The sequence below is a fragment of the Budorcas taxicolor genome, chromosome 13, assembly GCF_023091745.1.
Source record: "Budorcas taxicolor isolate Tak-1 chromosome 13, Takin1.1, whole genome shotgun sequence".
NCBI lineage: Eukaryota > Metazoa > Chordata > Mammalia > Artiodactyla > Bovidae > Budorcas > Budorcas taxicolor.
This window is the reverse complement of record NC_068922.1, coordinates 42,356,394-42,375,654: the sequence shown is the minus strand read 5'-3', so window position 1 is coordinate 42,375,654 and position 19,261 is coordinate 42,356,394. Positions and strand designations below refer to the sequence as shown.

The 19,261-nt window shown below is 57.4% G+C and overlaps 1 protein-coding gene across 1 annotated transcript in view; it reads right to left on the bottom strand.

Moving 5' to 3' along the window:
- Positions 1–13,673: 13,673 nt before the first annotated feature.
- SYNDIG1 (synapse differentiation inducing 1) overlaps positions 13,674–19,261 on the bottom strand; it is a 53,207-nt gene continuing 47,619 nt past the window's right edge. The window contains exon 3 of the mRNA XM_052651262.1: positions 13,674–13,832. Within this exon, the coding sequence (XP_052507222.1) occupies positions 13,674–13,832 (159 nt within the window). The remainder of the gene's footprint in view (positions 13,833–19,261) is intronic.

Sequence of the window (19,261 nt, the reverse complement as noted above, 5' to 3'; positions counted from 1 at the left end):
ATGAAGGGCCCCCTGTTACTTGTGGATCAGCAGTTCCTTCTGACCAGGAGGCCAGCCAGTGGCAGAGGATGCAGAAAGGGAGTGGGTAGGGAGGGAACCACGCCACCAAGATTGCAGCCAAGCTCTGTAGCTGGACGCAGGCAAGAGGCAAGGTTTCCATCAGCCCCATGTCTTAGCCCAGGGAGCCTCCCCACACCAAGAGCCATCCAACAGTGAGCCTGAGGCCTTTCTGCTGGGAAGACAGACTGGGGCCTCCAGCAGCCCTGTTGGGTGCGGAAGGCTGAGGCTTGCCTACTTGTCTGGTGTCCAAGGAGATGGTCATCCCTCAGATGAAACTTGGGTGGAGGGAGGGCTCCTGAGACTACAATCTCCCCTGCTCAGATGTGGCTCCCAAAGCCAGGGTTCAGTGGTTTGCCCTGAGCTGGGCCAAAAAAAATCCCAGGATTCCCACCCCTCCGCATTTCCCCCTTCCTTCAGGAAGCCCTCTGTGCCTTCCTGCAAACAGGGTTCCGGCCTCTGCCCTGATCGCCCACTGTTTCAAGGTGAGCGTGTGGTCGAGTCCTCCAGGCACTAAGTGCTGTCTGGTCCACAGTGGAGCCCAGACCCCCTCACAGGCCTTGCTGGGCTGAGAGCGCAAGACTGTGGTTACCATACAGCGGGCGGGGTGCTCGGCGTGAAGGGTGTTATGTTCCGTACACTGGAAGGGAAGGGGTAACGGCACGTGTCGGGAGCCTGTCGGAGCCCTTGGCCCCTGGCTCTGGTCCTGTGGGCAGGAACGCGTTCATCCGTGTCCACCCTGGGACAACGGGGCTGCAGGCTTGGCGGCTGTTACCCCAGTGTGTGGGAAGGAGGCTTACATAACTTGCAGCCTGAGCAGGGCAGACCCTGGTGGGGAGAAACTGCAGCCTGGGTTCGGAGGAACGGCTGGGCTGTTCCCTCCTGGGGGCGCCCCATTCCTGGACCAGTCGCTGCTACTTACAAGGGTGCCAACCTGCCTGGCTCTTGCCGTCGCACCCACTGTCCCCACAAAGAGCTGCCCTGCTGGGACCATGGGCGTGGCTTTGGCTTCCCAGGTGGAGTCTGGGGCCCAGGTGACTGCCTGGAAGCCCCACCCGCATCCTCAGCATCACCCTGTGATCCTGGTCTCCTCCTCCTGGGGCCCACACGCCCAGGCTCACTGCTGTCGTTTGAGGGGGGTTTCTGGGGCTTGGCTTCTCTTTCCACTTGTCACACGTCCTCAGGAGACTAAAAGGGACTCTGTCTTGGTGCAGTTTTTGTTCCAACAGAAGGTGACTCTTGTTCGTGATGGAGAGAAGAGGGCACCAGCATGACCTTGAGGCTGAGGTAGGGGCAAGGATGCTGGTGGGAGGAGGGAGGAAGATGGGGGCATGTTAATACAAGAGGGCTTCTGAGTGCACCCCATGCCCCCAGCGCTCAGGAGGCTGGGAGCAGAGTCAGAACTCCACTCCCAGGGTCAGCCTCCACCCAGCACCCAAGCCCCGAGCTGAGCCCAAGAGGCTGGAAAGGAGCCTGTGTGAGCCACAGCTCTCTCTGGACATGGCTTGGGGATGTTTGGACTCTTAATTAGTGTGAATGTTCCTTAATCATCCTTGGATGGAGCTCCTGATGAGGGTTGCCATGGCCACGGGGCTCTGGTGAGTGAAGGGCCCTCCAACTTTCACATCAGTCACCTCGCCCCTGTGGAGCTCAGGCAGCTCTGCTCTGAGCCTTGGGCGCCTCCAGGAGCTCTTGGCAGCTCCTCCTTTTGTGGCACCCTAGTGCTCTTGCCTGGAAAATCCCATGGGTAGAGGAGCCTGGTAGGCTGCTGTCCATGGGGTCGCTAAGTCAGACAGGACTGAGTGACTTCACTTTCACTTTTCACTTCCATGCATTGGAGAAGGAAATGGCCCACTCCAGTGTTCTTGTCTGGAGAGTCCCAGGGATGGGGGAGGCTGGTGGGCTGCCGTCTATGGGGTTGCACAGAGTCAGACACGACTGAAGCGACTTAGCAGTTAGCAGGGTCCCTGTGTGCTCCTGGCAGGAACCCATCACCACAGGCCACCACGTGGTGTGTCCTCTAGGCCCTCCCAGGAGTACCACCAGGGGCGGTGGAAGAGGAAACAGAGGTTCACAGAGGACCAGTGACGTGCCAAGCCCAGTGATGACTGTCTGCGCCCTGTGCGGGTGAGGACGCGACAACAGCCATGGCACCAGATGTGGGCTCGAGGCCTGAATACCAGCAGCCTGTGAAGTAAGTGCAGGTAGCCATCCCTGCTTTGTAGGTGAGGTGAGTGGCTCGGAGGCTGAGAAACTTGCCCCAGGTCATGGAGCAAGTGCGAGGGCGAGGTGGGCTTCTGGGGCTGCTGGTGCCTGCTCTCAGGAGCAGAGGCAGGGCCCAGGGTTTGCTGCGGATCCTGGGTCTTCCTGGAGCATGGATGTTTCCCCTTCCACCCCCTCCACTGGCCCTGCAGTGGCCCCGAGGGCCATGGCACCATGGCATGAGGCAGGAAAAGTGGCGGTGACGGGGTGCTCCATGCATGGGCACCTGCAACCCAGGGTGGGTTTCACAGTTCAGTGCCCCATGGGGACTGTCTCCAGCCTCAGCCCAGCAGCTCCCACAGTCTCCTTCAAAGGGGACTGAGTCTTCCTGGCTCCTGCCAGTGCACACGATGGTCTAGGGGCCAGGCCAGATATGTGACACATCCCATGCCAGCTGCGGACATGCCAAGGGCATGCGGGGGGTGGGGCAGCGAGTGCCAGATGCCCTTCAGAGGGGTGCTGACAGCTGGGTCCCCGTCCTCCTCATGAATGGCCTGAATGTCGCCTGCCCTGCTGTTCCCGGTCTCCTAATTAGAGCGAGACGAGGTCATCTGCATCCCCTGCAGCTTTTCCGGACTGTTTTTCACCCAGCTGAGCAGAGGCAGGGCTATTAGTCCTCATCACGGTAGATGATCACGGGCCACGCGTGGTCAGATGCTTGTTCTGGGAAGCTGGGTCTTCAGAGCGCGAGACTGTCGCCGCTCCCCCTTGTCTGTGTGCTGGAGGCTCCTAACCCGCGAGACTTAAGGAGGCCCCAGCGCCCTGGCTGGCTGCTTCTCCCACCCCAGGCGTGTGCCTTCCTGAACTCAACCTGGTCGTAGCTGTGCAGTCCTCTCTCCTCTTTTGAACGCCTGACTTTGTTCACACGGGCGTGTCTCGCGACAACCTTCTCCGTGAGACACTCTGCAGGTAACCCAGGTTCTGTCTTCGTGGGGGGCTGCGGGCTGCTGCAGCAGAAAGACCAACGCCCAGACTCTAAAGCACGGGCGTTGGTGCTCCTTCACTGAGCAGGTTGGCAGGTGGCTGCCTCCATCGGGAGGCTCCTCCCGGGGGTGCGTTCTCTGTGTCCTTCGCCCCACGCCTCATGGCCTGTCCCTGCATCCAGGTGCAGGTGGTGAGGAGCGCGGGGAAGGCACAGCCACTTCCCAAATCCTGGACCAGGTGCTGGCCAGCCTTGCTGGCCCACGTCCCTGGGGTGAGGACGCAGTTGTCACTGCCGCCTGCAGGGAGGTGGCAGGTGGTGCTCTGGGCGCCAGGAGGAAGAGGGGACGCAGCTTTGAGGGGCCTCGGGAGCAGGTGTGAGTGAAGAGGGGGGCTCCCAGGGCCTGGGACAGGCCTGTCCTCAGCACCTTCCTTGCATGCCCTCCTTCTTTGTGACCTGCTAGGAGCTCGTCCCAGACTTGGCCATCTCCCCAGATGTCCGGCCATTTCCAAGCTGGTTGTGCAACAGAATCACCACTGTTCTCTGGAGACACGGACGCCTGGCCCCAGGCCCCCTGTGCTGCTTCACAGGCCCGAGCTGGGGCCTTGGGCACCTGCAGATGTAACAAGTCCTGCAGGTCCAGCTGTCCCAGCCCCCACGCTTGGCCCTGGTTCTGCCCCAGGTCCAAGGAGACGCATCCGTTGCCCACATGGAGACAGCACCGTGGGTTCACTCCCCGCCCAGCTCCCACAGGATCTACGAGGGCCCCGGGGCAGAGTGGAGAGGACGTGCCCGCCTTGGGGAGACAGGAGCCGGGAGACGTGATGTCCCCGTCTGGAGGCGCAAGCTGCTAATTGTTTTGTTTTGCGTTATCGGCATCTGCGGGAAGAGAGAGCAAACACCACCACTGCCCGGCCTGCCGTCCCTGGAGGTGACCACCCTGTGGTCAGGGCTCTTGGCACAGAACCTGTCAGACACACAGCTGAGCACCCCGTCTGGCTGCCCCTGTGTCCTTGCTGATAAGACAGTCGTGCCCACACGCTGCCCTGAGAACGGGCGCTGTGGTGACTGCCACTCCTTCCTGCAGCAGCATCAGGAACATACTTCTTTCTCCTCAAAGATTCCAGGGGAACCTCTCAGCTCGGCGCCACAAACTGAACGCCTCCACCAAGTTTTCTCTCTCTAATTTTAAGGGCACTTTTCTCCCCAAGCTGCAGCTCTGGGTTCTCAGAGGATGCTGGCAGGCCAGAGCACACAGGGGCAAGGGGTGGGGGAATGACTAGGGCATCCCTTACAGAACACCTTCAATGTTTCTTTTTAAGTGGGTGGGTGGGTTCTCAGATGCAGAGAAAACCCACAGTGGCAGCCCTGTGTCCCTTGTAGGAAGAGGAAGTGACTTGTCTGCTGAGAGGAGCTCCATTCAGCCTCTGAGCCTCAGTTTCCCTGTTTGTGAAACCAAGAACTAATCCCCCCTGCAACTGCATCACAGGGCTTTCTCAAGAGGATCAAATTTAATCAGGTTCAACAAGCTGTGTATTAATACAACACTTAAACTGCTTGCCAAATGACGTGCTGAGGGAATACATGTGTGCATAAAATGAGATGTCATTCCCAGAAGAAACGGAAAACGCAGAGGAAGGCACACTCGTGTCAGCAAGCAGGATGCAGCGCTGAATTAGTGATCGTGGGGCAACCACGGCCCCGGAAGCCCCATCCCCATAGCAGGCTGTGCCCTTGCTGGCCTGTGCCCACCCTGCCCCCAAATGATGAGGGTCCATCACACGCCCACAAAGGGGAGAACCCAGCCCGTCCTGTTGGGAGTAGAGACGGTGACCCCTGGGCACAGGGGCCATGTCTCTTGAACCTCCTGGTGCCTCAGGCCCAGCAGAGTACCTGGCACAAGCTCAGCCTCTGAGCCTTTTTTTTAACCATGAAACAAACTAGACGCACAGCGACCAGTATAACAGTTTGAGAACCACAGGACCCCCGCCCCCAACTTGCTTCCCATCTTCTTCATCACCTAAGGAAGCATCACTACCGTTCAGCTTTTGCTCCTTTGAACCAGGTCTGAATGGACGTCAACAGGCATCTTCTGGGACGTGTGTTTCTGTTCTCCGCCGCATTGAGACTCAGTTAGTTAATGTTCTCTCCAGGGCAGGACTGACGGTGGTGGGTGCAGTCAATGCTGCTGAATGCAGGCAGGGGCTGTGAAGGCAAATACCCCGTGTGCCCAGCCGAGGAGGAGAGAGTTGGGAGCCTGCGGGAGCCCAAAGGCCAGGCTGGGCAACAGCTGCACTGCTTGGACCCTGCAGGGCGTGCCTGTCTCAGCTGGGTGCCTGTGTGGGTGGGGCCGGGGGGTGTGGAAGAGGGGGGCCCTGCCCAGATGGGGTGCGGGATGCTGGGGTATCAGCAAGGGCAGGGGCAGGGATGGGCCTCCTGGGGCAGAGGCTGGAATCAGTCCCTGAGCACGTGGCTGCCCCCCACCTCTCACCCTCAGAGGAGGCCTCCACCTGGAGTGAGGGCTGAACTGCCCATGCCCACTCCCCGCAGTGAGCTCCACGTCACTGGATCACAGCATTTCTAGGTGGGGCTCGTCTGGCTGTCTGCTTGGCCTGGGTCGTGTCCAGGTCCTCGGCCTTTTCCCGTCTAAGACACTTTCTGGGATGCATGTCCACCAGATACAGATGGGCAAAAACTGCAGTGGGCCTGGTCAAGCTAGACCGAGCATATCCCCAGATCAGACCTCCTTCTGCCTTGGTCCCCTGAGGGCCCCTCGCCATCCTTGTACGTGGTAGGCGCTCAACAAACTCCTGTCCGGCAGCCCTGGGATGCTGCACCTTGGGTTTGGTGCCAAAGCGAAGCGGAAGGATCCAGAATAGATATGTTCTGTGCTGACCTGCTGATCCGCGTCCAGCCTGGTTTACAAACCCCTCCCCACTCTTCCTGGAGAGGGGGAAGGGATGGCACCCCACCAGGGCCAGCTCTGGTCGTGGGATCTGACATCCCAGTTACCAGCTAGGGGTGGAGGCGTGTGGCCCCAGGCCACCTGCCTGAGCCTAAGGCCAGGTCTGTCCCCTCTTCGCAGGTGACATTGAGGCCAACAGCCTCCGTGATCTCCATTTCCATCTGAAACTGTGGATCTGACGGGCCTGGCACAGGACTGCTGTGGGTACAAAGTTGAGTCTACTTGCCAAGCCCTCTTCAAATGTAAGGCTCGTTTGATTTTTAAACGACCTGGGATCTGAGAGCCCCCACAATGCCAGATGGAGGGCTGCTTTGGGAATGGGACCAGCTGGGCTCCTCTTTGGGCCTGGGGAGCTCCGTCGTGGGGTCCTACGTTTCTCCCATATGGGCCAATGTGAGGGCTAGGGAGGCTGAAGTGGCCTGAATCTGTTTCTAAATCTGACACTGTTGTTGGACACTGGTCATTTCCAGCTCCTCTTTCACAGGCCCTCTTGAGTGAGAAAATGTGGCTGAGCTGGGAGGTTTCATAGCCCTTCACTCACCTCGTTCCTGGGGCAAGAGCTCTATCCGCTAGGAAACTCTGCTCCCAAAGCCAGAAAACACACACCTTATAGAATGTGCTGCAGCCACATGCAGGGAACAAAAACGTCGCACTAGGTGAGGGCTTCCCTGGTGGCTCAGAGGTTAAAGCGTCTGCCTCCAATGTGGGAGACCCGGGTTCGATTCCTGGGTTGGGAAGATCCCCTGGAGAAGGAAATGGCAACCCACTCCAGTATTCTTGCCTGGAGAATCCCATGGACTGAGGAGCCTGGTGGGCTGCAGTCCACGGGGTCACGAACAGTCGGACACGACTGAGTGACTTTACTTACTTACTTACTTACTTACTTAGGTGACTGAGAAGGTGCTCAGTCTTCCCCAACTTGTCCCACCTGCGAGGAGCTGGGGCCCAAATACGAATTCTCTGGTGGTGGTAGACAGCAGCCCAAGTCACTGTATGCTGTTCAGCTGAGTCATGAGCTGGACTTTGGTGACCTGAGGGGTCATAACTGAAGGCCTGAGGGAATGGAGAGCCACGTGTCATGCTAGGATTTTGTGGGACCCCCCCTAACCAAAGACTTGCAGGTATTTTATCTATCGTCTATCTAGCGTGTGTCTATCTACCTATCATTAAACTGGCCCCAAATGACCTGATTCCAGTGAAAACTCAGGTCCCCTAGAGACCATGCGGCAGTGAATACCCTCTCTGGTGTTTCCATGGCCCCCATCAAGCACCTTGAATTTAATCAGTCTCTGCTGGTCAGTAGAGTGCCTGGCGGAGGCGGGATTCAGACACATGGACCTCTCTCTCTCTGGCAGGGACACGCAGCCCCCCTCGCTGGCTGCTGGCAGGAAGTGCACCCCTGGGTGACAAGGATGCTGGGCTGTGCTCAGTTAAATGGACAGTCATCTCGGTGGGGTGGCCGGGGGCTGGTGCAGAGGCAAAGAGGAACCGCGGCCCAAGGCAGGAGCAATCTGGAGGTTGCTGCTGGGCTGGGAGGGGGCGGGAAGCCAGAGCCATTTCAGACCAGTATACCTGCCCCCTGGAGAGCCCGGGCCGCCCCCTACCCTCACCTCTGGGGGTGTCCACCTGGGGCTTCTCCTTGGAGGTCCCCACATTTTGCTCCTATCATCCCAACCACACTTCCTGATTCCCGAGCTATCTTCTCCATCCAGCAGATTCAGTCAAATCTTTAGAGCCCGAGGGGCTTCCCTGCCCTGTGACTCACTCAAGACACCAGCAGGGAGCCCCACTCCCAGGGGTCACCACATCCTGCTGTGTGGGGCGTCTGTACTTGCCCTTGTCATCCACCTTGGAGCCTGTGGGAGGCTGCGGCAGGCAGACCCCACATGTCGTTCCTCAAATGCCCTCTGCATCCTCACTCAGGTGGAACTTTGGCCCCTTCCCATGGGTCAGTGAGATGACAAATTCTTTACTTGAGTTGCACCCTTGTCTAGTGGGGAGGGGGCTGTCTGCAGGCCCAGGTGTCTGTGGGTTTGGCATCTGCCTTTGCTTTGCTACCAGAAGCAGAATCTTCAGGGGGTGAGAATCCCAGGGGGTGAAACCCCTGACCCCTGGGGGGAAGCTCTGCTGATCCTGAAGACCAGGGAGGGGCTGTCAAGAGGTCAGAGGGAGACAGCACAGCCCAGGCCTCACTCCACTTCTGGCGCCAAGGTCATCGACAGCAGAGCACTGACGTGAGCGTGGTCTCTAGTTGGTCAGAGATGGGACAGCTGCCTTTTGGAGAGGTCAGCCTTAGCTCAGGGTCTGAATCCACACTTAATGGTTTATTGACAAAGTGGGTCAACAGATGTCAATATCCATGGCAACAAAGGCAGGTGGACTTTGAGGGGATGAAATGAAACTGTCCTCAGGGCTGGTGCTGAAGCCAGTCTGCAGGGCCTCTGAAGGTTCCTACTAAGTCTCAGGGGCCCCGGAAAGGCAGATTAGTGCAGTGGCCACTGGGCATTCGTGTCTGGAAGGGACAGCATGTTGGCGATGATTTTAAATCCAGAGTCTATCCCCAAAAAAGAGGTGGCCCCTGGCATCTGGAGAGGTGCAGGATGACTGGCAGGGCTGAGGGATGACCTGCCCAGCTCTTGGGGTCAGTGGCCCCTGTTCCCAGGCAGCTGTGTGGCCCCGCTGCGGCATCTCTGGCAAGTGCTAACTGCACAGTGACTGGGCGTGGCTCCCCCATAAGGCTCTCCTTGGGACCCAGGCTCCTTCCCCGGAGAGAGTTGGAATAACTGGGCAAGCAGAGAAGCCTGGTGAGGTGGGAGCACCTAGTGGGGGAACACCTGGTGAGGTGGGGGCGCCCAGTGAGGAGGGTGCCTTGTGAGGAGGGGGTGCCTTGTGAGGACAGGGTGCCTGGTGAGGTGGGGGCGCCCGGTGAGGAGGGGGCACCTGGTGAGGAGGGTGCCTTGTGAGGAGGGGGTGCCTTGTGAGGAGAGGGCGCCTGGTGAGGTGGGGGCACCTGGTGAGGAGGGGGCGCCCGGTGAGGAGGGTGCCTTGTGAGGAGGGGGTGCCTTGTGAGGAGAGGGCGCCTGGTGAGGAGGGGGCACCCGGTGAGGTGGGGGCGCCTGGTGAGGAGGGGATATCTGGTGAGGAGGGGACATCTGGTGAGGAGGGGACATCTGGTGAGGTAGGGGCGCATGGTGAGGTGGGGGCACCCAGTGAGGAGGGGGCGCCTGGTGAGGAGGGGGTGCCTTGTGAGGAGGGGCGCCTGGTGAGGTGGGGGCACCTGGTGAGGTGGGGGAACACCAGGTGAGGAGGGGGTGCCTGGTAGGGGGACACCTGGTGAGGAGGGGGCGCCTGGTGAGGAGGAGCGCCTGGTAAGGAGGGGGTGCCTTGTGAGGATGGGGCACCCGGTGAGGTGGGGGTGCCTGGTGAGGAGGGGGTGCCTGGTGAGGTGGGGGCGCCTGGTGGGGGAATACCTGGTGAGGACGGGGTGCCCGGTGAGGAGGGGGCACCCGGTGAGGAGGGGACGCCCGGTGAGGAGGGGGTGCCTTGTGAGGAGAGGGCTCCTGGTGAGGAGGGGACATCTGGTGAGGAGGGGACATCTCGTGAGGTAGGGGCACATGGTGAGGTGGGGGCACCCAGTGAGGAGGGGGCGCCTGGTGAGGAGGGGGTGCCTTGTGAGGAGGGGTGCCTGGTGAGGTGGGGGCACCTGGTGAGGTGGGGGAACACCAGGTGAGGAGGAGGCGCCTGGTTGGGGGACACCTGGTGAAGATGGGGCGCCCAGTGAGGAGGGTCGCCCGGTGGGGAGGGGATGCCTTGTGAGGAGGGGGGCACAGTGAGGTGGGGGTGCCCGATGAGGTGGGGGCGCCCAGTGAAGTGGGGACACCCAGTGAGGTGGGGACGCCCAGTGGGGAGGGGGGTGCCTTGTGAGGAGGGGGGCCCGGTGAGGTGGGGGCACCCAGTGAGGAGGGGGCACCTTGTGAGGAGGGGCCACCTGGTGAGGAGGGGACGCCCAGGGAGGAGGGGACATCCGGTGAGGAGGGGGTGCCTTGTGAGGAGGGGGCACCTGGTAGGGGGACACCTGGTGAATCAGGATGCCCAGGGAAGCAGGGGAGAGAGGGGTCTGGGGCAGCAGGAGACCAGTAGGCCACAGGCATCTGCAAGGATATGGGAGGGCCTCACTTATGCAAAGCAACATGTCCATGGAGGTCAGAGTCGGACACAACTGAAGCGACTTAGCAGCAGCAGCACCTAGGCTCCTGCCCGCCCTGCCCCCCTCACCCCACCACCCCTGCCAGAGACATGCTGAGAACATAAACCAACATCTTTTCGGATCCCTAAGAGTCCTGACCCACTAACATCTGGGCCCAGATGTGATTTCACTCTTTGAAAACCACGGCTGAGGCCACGTGCCATAAGAGGGTGATGGATTAGGATCTGGCTGTTCGGGGGCAGCCTGACTTTGCTGTTTCCAGGGAATGTAACTTTGGGGATATTACAGGTGCTGGTCTCCATTGCAGAAAGGGTTTGGACAAGACTGCAGTGAGCTGGCCAAGGGGAGGCTGTGCCCTCAGGGAGACCGAGGAGGTGGCTTCCACCGGGCACTCTGGCCTGCAGGGGCCGCCGGGGTGGGCCTGTCCCGCTCTACAGCTGCCACATAGGTGGGGCCGGGCGCATCACCTTCCCTGACCCTCAGCTCTGACTCCCACCCTCTGGCACTCTCAGGACTCCATGGGGAGAGGGCCCAAGGGTTGGGGCGAGGCCTGCCCGGGCGGTGCCTATGGAGGCCGCCGTGATTGCAGGTCAGCTTGGGTCTAGGGAGGCATGGCGGCCTCACGCTTTTAGAAGATGGCGTGCAGGCAGCAGCGACTGACACAGTCCCCTCCCCAGCAAGGCCGCGGGGGGCCATGGGGGCCGCCCTTAAGTGAGCTTCAGGCCACACGTGGCCGGTCATCAGTCATCCTCTGAAGGTTTGGCCCTGGCCCCCCACCCTCAAGGCTATAAGGCACTGTGTGTGGTCATGGCGCTGGCCCTGGGAAGGCCTGGAGGAGCTGAGGGCATGGGGAGGGCTGAGCATTTCAGACGGAGGCTGAGGGGAGAGAGGATGGAGGTGCGGCAGCAGCCCTGAGGGGAATACCGCCCCCAAAGGTGGCAGGGCGGGTGGGTGGAAGGGACCTAAATCCAAAGATAGGCAACTTTGGGCACTGCTTGAGTGAAAAACGGGCATTTTAGGACAAATACAAAGAAGAGCACTTCACACAATGGCTCACGATGAATGAATTGGAGAGGCTAAGTTGAAAGGATGGGAGGGTGGCACCAAGCCTGGGGACTGGTCCTCGGGGCCTGTGACCACCTATCTCTGCCCCCAGCGGCTGAACCTGGCCTCCAGCCTGCATTCACCAGCATCTTCTCTCATCACCCTCCCTGAGAGATGAGGACCAAGAAGTGTGCCCACCTGCCCAGGATCACAGCTAAAACCTGGGTTGGTTCGGTCCCAAATCCAGCCTCTCATCAGGCTACTCTGACTCTTCCAGAAATCTCTGGGCTTCTTCCATATATCCTGTTTTGAGTGTGGTTGGTTTGCTGTTGGTTTTTATTTATTTTGGCCATGCCGTGTGGCATGTGGGGTCTTAGTTCCTCGACCAGGGATTGAACTTGTGTCCCCTGCGTTGGTCCACGCTGGTTGGTGGACCACCAGGGAACTCCCTAGGGCATGTGTTTGGCGCATCCATAGATTCAAATGCCTGATGGAGCTCAGTTTTGACCGAGGAAGGCAGTGCTAGCTAATAATTTTCAGAATGGGTGCATGCTAAGCCGCTTCAGGCATGTCCGACTCTTTGAGACGCTATGGACTGTAGCCTGCCTGGCTTGCTGTCCACGGGATTTCCCAGGAAAGAATAACTAGAGTGGGTTGCCATTTCCTTCTCCAGGGGATCTTCCTGACCCAGGGATCGAACCTGTGTCTCCCGCACTGCAGGCAGATTCTTTACCATTAAGCCACCAGGAAGTGTTTAAGGTCGAAGAGAAGAGCAGCAGGTGAGGGGATCAAACCTGATCCCTTATCCTAGGACCGTGGTTCTTAATTTCCACTGCACCCTGAAATCACCAGGCTGCACCCCTGATCAATCACAGAAGATTTCTGCGGCTGGAACCCAGGAAGCAGGGCCGTCCTAAGTGCCGTGGGTGGAACCGCTGTCCTGGAGCGATGGCCTCTGCATGTGTTGAGGTCTCAGGATAAAAACATTTACGGACATGTTCATGCGGGAACCTCAGCACCTGGGGACACTGTGACCCCCCGGCACCCCCAGGACGCCCCGCTGCTGCTCCTGGTGGCTCTGCAGTCACTTTAACAAGGAAAAAGCTTCAGTGAAACCCAAGGATTGATATTAATCAGAAAGAAAAGGTCTAAGCAAAAAAACCCAAAAACCTAGAAGATAATTTTTGTTAAATAATGAACACTCGTGAAACAGCCATGAAATGGTATTAAAATGTCTGTGATTACTTATTTCTCAGCATTCATCCGATAACTGAAGCAGCAGGAAGCAATAGTTGCACTTAAAAAAATGACAAGAAAATAGCTATTCATTTAGTCATGTCCTCAGTAAGATCACTAGTGTCACTGTCGTCACCAAGGTGTCAGCAGGTGGGGAGAAGCATACCCCGGGGTGTCCGCGGCTCCTGGGCCTGGAGTTCCTGGAGCAAACCTGGGTCTTCCAGGGAGAAGTCTGGAGAGGGGCCGGCCTGCCCCTGGCCCCAGATCAACGAGGACCCCAGGACTGCATATTGCTGCATGGTGGCTGCGGAGGTGGGACGTGTTCCAGAGGAGGCCTGACATTCCTCGGCCGGGGACAGCGTGGAGGGAGTGATGTTCTGGGCCTGGGGGCGATTCTGGTTTTGCATTCTCAGGGCTGGACTCATCTGAAGACCCGTGACTGCTGGGGGTCCTTCCAGCAGCTGCTCTGTCTCTCCCCCTACCTGGCCTATTTCCTTCCCGCAGGGAAGGTGCTTGGATGGAGGGGGTGGTGCTGCCAGTGGAGTCAGGCAGGGCCACCGGCAGAAGAGCATGCGTCCCCCCGCCCTCTTCCTGTTGCACCATATTCCAAAATAAATAAATAAATGAACACATGTTCCTGTTTGTCTGTTGCTAATGCTCTGGCATTCTGGGCACTGGCCATTAATCCACCAGGATCCATGCGGAGACAGCCTTGAGGGTCAGGATCTTCGGAGCGTCCACTGGGAATGGGTCAGCGGTGCCCCATCTGTCCCAAGCTCTACACAGCGCTGTGAAAACGATATGAAAGGGTGAAAACAAAGGGAATCCATAAATCCCAGGGCTTCGTGGCGTCATTGGCCATGACTTACACTGTAACAGCCTCACACAGGTGTATCTCCACCTGTGTGTCCACCCTGGCCAGCCTTGCTCCTCTGTGCCCCCACACGACTGGCCCAGGCTCCTCGTGTGCCCGGGGAAGCTCATAGGTGGTTGCTCTTGGAGAGGTAGGCGATGAGGGCCACGGCCACGCCCACGTAGATGCCGGTCCCTATGGTGATGGAGAGCACAGCCAGGAAGAGGGCCCGCCGGGAGCTGGTGCTGGCCTGGTGGAAGTCCCCCTTGGCCACAGCTTTGTTCGTCTGCAGAGGGAGAAGGGAGAAGAGAAAGGGAGCCAAGATGAGCGAGGGGAACAGAGAGGGGACTGGCTGATGGGAGGCCATGAGTGCTCCCAGCCTATGGGAGGGGAGGCAGAGGTGCTGTCACTCACCACCGTCCCCCCTCCCCCTCCCCCCTGCCCTGCAAGGCAGGCAAAGCTTAAGAGAAAGAAAGCGAAGCCCCAGGGATGTCCAGACCAGCAGTGGTCAGCTGAGCACCAGCCACTGGAGTCCTGGGTCTCGGGCACCAGGGTGGAGGGTGGGAATGTTACAAGTTGGTGCCTCCTTCTGCCCGGTAGACACTCGAATGATAGTTCTACAGTGTGTTCACACTCACCTCCTCTAGTCCTTACAGCATAGGGGCCCACAGGGAAGGAAACTGTAGTTCTTATACCTGGAGAGGAACCTGCCATCTAAGCTTGTCCAGTCCACTGAGGACACTGAGACTTCATTCCTCAGCCAGTGGCTGAGGATCTGTGTGCCCCACGTCCCCTTCCCGCCATGGAGGGGGTGGTAAATTCACCTACTGGGGAAATGACTCTGGGTGAGACCAACACCTCTATTTCTGGTCACCCAGTTGCACAACGACACGCTGGTTTCACTAGATTCCCAATCTGTGGGGTCATGAGTTGGAGGGGAGCATGGAGGCTTTGGATGTTGTGTTGGATTTGGTGCTTTGTGGGGTGCCCACCTCCCCACCGCCAGCCCCGTCCTCCTTGTCCCTTTGACCAGGGAGGCACTGGGCTGTGGGGACCGTACGTGATTCAACTGTGACATCATGGAGGGCCAGCTCTCTGAGTGATGGCAGGTGAGGGTGGAGGCCTCCCAGGGAGGGTGCCCCTGGAGCCCCAGGGGATGGCCAGGAGGGCTGACCCCAGGCAGGGGGCAGGGGTGTTCTCATCAAGGCAAAGGTGGAGCCTGCTCCCCAGATGGGACATCTCGACTCCCTCAGGACCCATCTCCAGAGACCGGCCTCTCACCAGATCCCACTTCTGTGTGTGTTACGTGTACGTCTACATTTTGTGGGCAGGATGGGAGGTGGCACACTGTTTACTCAAACAGCAAACTAGATGTGGTCAGAGGGCAGACTCAGAGGTCACTAGGAAACGGCTTTCTGCCCTCTGTGGTCCTCCCGCACCCACTCAATGAGATGTCGGCTGGAGAAGGGACTCCTTTTTTCTCTAACTTCTGGATCTTGAGTTTTTATGTCTTCTTTCTCAATCTGGGGTCTTGGAAGTGGGCCTGGGGCTCCCGGTGGGTGATCTTTGATGACGTGGAGTGAAGGCAACACAGTGGGAAGCTCCCAGGACAAGAGCGACCCTCTCGGGACTCTTGGTGGCGAGCCATCCCTGCTGGCATGCCTCACCCCTAAGGCGCAGGCCCCACGGGGGCAGGCAGCGGTGGGGACAGACCACTGTCCCAAGAATGGCTCAGGTTTGCCCCCCAGAGTACATCATAAAAGAACAGAGATACACGCCACCCCCAGAATGGCTCCAAGGGAAAGAGACGGCGGAAACCCACACTCTCATTTGGTCCTGTTGAAAGTGTGAATTCCTGTAGATGGAGAAGAAAACATGAGAAGCTGAGGCTACCGCCATTAAATTGATTAAGGAGGAGTAGGCTTGTGGGCTGATTAGACTACTTGGGAAATGGAGCACTTGTTATAGCTGGATGTATAGACACACACACGACACAGGTGTCACCTCCTCCTCCACCGTCCCCAGCAAGCGCTCAAGGGAAATGATGCATTTGTGCACCAAAGACACCTTCAAGAATGTCTGTAGCCATACCGACTGTTGTAGCCCTGACCTGGAAGTCATCCCAATATCCAACCACAGCCGAAGAATAGATAGCAATGGTACCTGATGCAGTGGGCTTCCCAGGCGGCTCAGTGGTAAAAAAATCTGCCTGCCAAGGCAGGGGAGCTCTGTTGTGATGGAGGCGCTTAAGTCTGTGCCACTCAGCCTGGTGGCCACAGTGATGGAGGTGGTTAAGTTTGCGCCACCCAGCCTGGTGGCCACAAGTCACCTGTAGCTTCAGAGCAGTGGGGTTGTGGTGAGTGTGACTGTGAGTTTTTAATATCATCTGATTTAAATTAATTAAAATGTAAATAGCCAAACGTTAGAGGCCACCATGTTGGGTAGCAGACACCCAGAAGAAATGAGCAGAGGGTCCCACGGGGAGCAGGGAGGAGAGGAAGCCCAAAGGAAGGGGGCAGGGTGAACCCAAAGGAGGTGGAAACCCTGGAGGGTTGGTTCAGGCATCAGTGCTGGGGAGCTGTGGTGGGGGGTGTCCCGCAACCAGAAACTGTTCCACATACACACCTGCCTCTGCATTTACCTGTGAATTTGTTTTGGTGGCTCAGTGTCAGGCGGAGATAATGAAACAGAGGCAAGATAAAGGAGGCTGGGGAGACCCTGTGAGGGGGGAAGGCCCATGAAATCTGCAGATGATGGGGGCCTTAGGACTAGGGCATGGAGTGAGCATCCTGGCCGGGGCCCACTGGCCTTGCTCCCAGATGGAATCTCTCAGGGGCTGATGCTGGCCTCCAGGTCTCGTGACACGTGGCAAAGCCCAGAGCTCCATCCCTGCTGGGGGATACCTCCCCCGACCCCCCTACCCCCAGGAGACGATGCTCCCAGGGTCTGGCACTGGACTGATTTTCCCACAAGCTTTTGCCAAAGTCCTCATTTCCTTTGGCTAAAAAATATCTACTGTTGTTTGAGGTTCAGGAAAAACATGACTTTCTCTGCAATATATCCCTGCTTTGGTTTTCTTTCTTTCTTTTTTTGATCACATGGGTTGGGGGATCTTAGCTCCATGACCAGGGATCAAACCTGGGCCCTGGCAACGAAAGCATGGAGTCCTAAGCGTTGGACCACCAAGAAGTTCCCATTGCTTTGTTTTTCTTATGGTATTTTGTATTTTTATTATTAATGTTATTTCTATAGTCTCTTATTTTAGGGGCAAGAACTGCTGAGGTTGGATGAGTCCACATCCACGTGGCTCTCTGCTCGGGTTGAGGGGCCGGGTCCAGGCACAGCTGGGGCAGACTGGGCAGGACACAAGGCTGGTGCCAGACTCCCACCTCCAAGGAGCGCGAGGGACACACTCTCTGCCTCCCAACCACCTCTCTGGAAATTTAGAGAACGCTGGGCACTTTATGGCTCAATTCCTCTAGCGCCATATCTGTTGGGCTGGATTACATTTCCTTGCATTATCGCAAAGCTGATTTCCCTTCTTTATTACTGTCTCCTGCTCGCTGTGCGCCAACGGGCACTTGGAGCTGTGTGGGGGGAGGAGGTGATTGTGTGGCGGTTTAACAGGCTCCTTCGGGGAGGGAGACCCTCTGCGGCCGCGTCTCACTCAGCCCCACACACGCATTTCTTATGTGTGTTCAGTTCCACGTGCATTGCTGTGACCCCTCTCTCCTGCTTTTATTTATTTTTAATTAAAGGATAATTGCTTTACAGTATTGTGTTGGTGTCTGCCCTTCATCAACCTGAATCAGCCATAGGTAGACATATGTCCCCTCCCTCTTGAACCTCCCTCCCACCTCCCTCCCTATCCCACCCCTCTAGATTGCCACAGAGCTTGGGTTTGAATTCCCTGGAGTCATACAGCAGATTCCCATGGGCTATCTGTTTTACATAGGGTAATGTCTGTTTCCATGTTACTTTCTCCATAGATCCATATAAAGCAACTCTTCTATTTTAACCCATTAAGAAAAATAAACCTTGCTAGTTAGGTCTGAATGGCAGACAGATCAGCCATGAAACAAATGTATCCCCCATGAACGAATGAAACCTGATGGGAACATAGCTCCCCTGCCCCACCGCAAGGCCGCTCCCCAATCTGGCCTTGGCTTGGGTCACAGATGGAACCCAGGCCTTAGGACCAGGGCATGGAGTGGGCATCCTGACTGGGGCCCACTGGCCTTGCTCACAGATGGGACCTCTCAGGGGCTGACGCTGGGCTCCACATCTCAGCGACACGTGGCAAAGCCCAGAGCTCCATTCCTGCTGGGGGGATACCTCCCCCGACCCCCCACCCCTGGGAGACGATGCTCCCAGGGTCTGGCACTGGACTGAATTTCCCACAAGCTTTTGCCAAAGGAGGGGCTTCCTATGGCGGCATCTGAGGGCCCCTGTCAGGAAGGTCGTTTTGTAGGGAACACGACAAAAACATCAGCAGGAGCAACGGCCCCTGTGCCGTCTTGTGTGGACACCTGAGTGGCCTTGTCTCCATCCTCCATCCTTCAGCTGAGCTTGGAGGAGTCCCCGACCTCATGGCTCCTGAGAGGCACCCCCCTCCCTGTGCTGCTCCTCGTCCCCGTAGGCCTCTCCCGTGCTGATCACCGGGCTCTGCTGGACAGAAGCCCGCCTTGGTTTTCCCTGGGGAAGAATCATTATGAACTCGTGCTTAGCTTAATATAGGCACAGATGGATACATACAAAAATAATTTTACAAATAGGCTATGTCTATATACAAAGATGCTGTCGCTGTTCAGTCAATAAGTTGTGTCCAACTCTTTTGTGACCCCATAGACTGCAGCCTGCCAGGCTCCTCTGTCCATGGGATTTCCCAGGCAAGAATAATGGAGTGGGTTGCCATTTCCTTCTCCAGGGGTAGACACATGTATTTCTACATATAGAACTAATAACGAGTGAGTATACACATGTGTATTTCCTATTTCCTAGCTCTGTTACCAAGAAAATCCAGAACCAATGATACCTCAGTAGCAACAAACACACCCAGTGCCTAGATTGCGGTTTCTAAAACCATCTTTCCAAGAGAAGGGACTAGACGTCTATGGGGAAGTGGCTGATTTTACAACTTGGGCAGGAAATACATGAGATGAGGCTGGGCGGCATTTTAGAGTACAGAGAAGGAAAAATACTTCAAGATCAAAAGGAGAGGGGCATGTCAGGGGGACATAGGAAATTCTCCTAATGGCCAAGGGACAAAACATTGGGTTGGCTGAAAAGTTCACTTGGGTTTTTCCATAAGGTAGTATGGAAAACCCAAACGAACTTTTTGGCCAACCCAATAATGTTCAGTTTAGTTCAATTCAGTCACTCAGTCGTGTCCAACTCTTTGTGACTCCATGAATCGCAGCATGCCAGGCCTCCCTGTCCATCACCAACTCCCGGAGTTCACTCAGACTCATGTCCATCGAGTCAGTGATGCCATCCAGCCATCTCATCCTCTGTTGTCCCCTTCTCCTCCTGCCCCCAATCCCTCCCAGCATCAAAATCTTTTCCAATGAGTCAGCTCTTCGCATGAGGTGGCCAAAGTACTGGAGTTTCAGCTTCAGCATCATTCCTTCCAAAGAAATCCCAGGGCTGATCTCCTTCAGAATGGATTGGTTGGATCTCCCTGCAGTCCAAGGGACTCTCAAAAGTCTTCTCCAA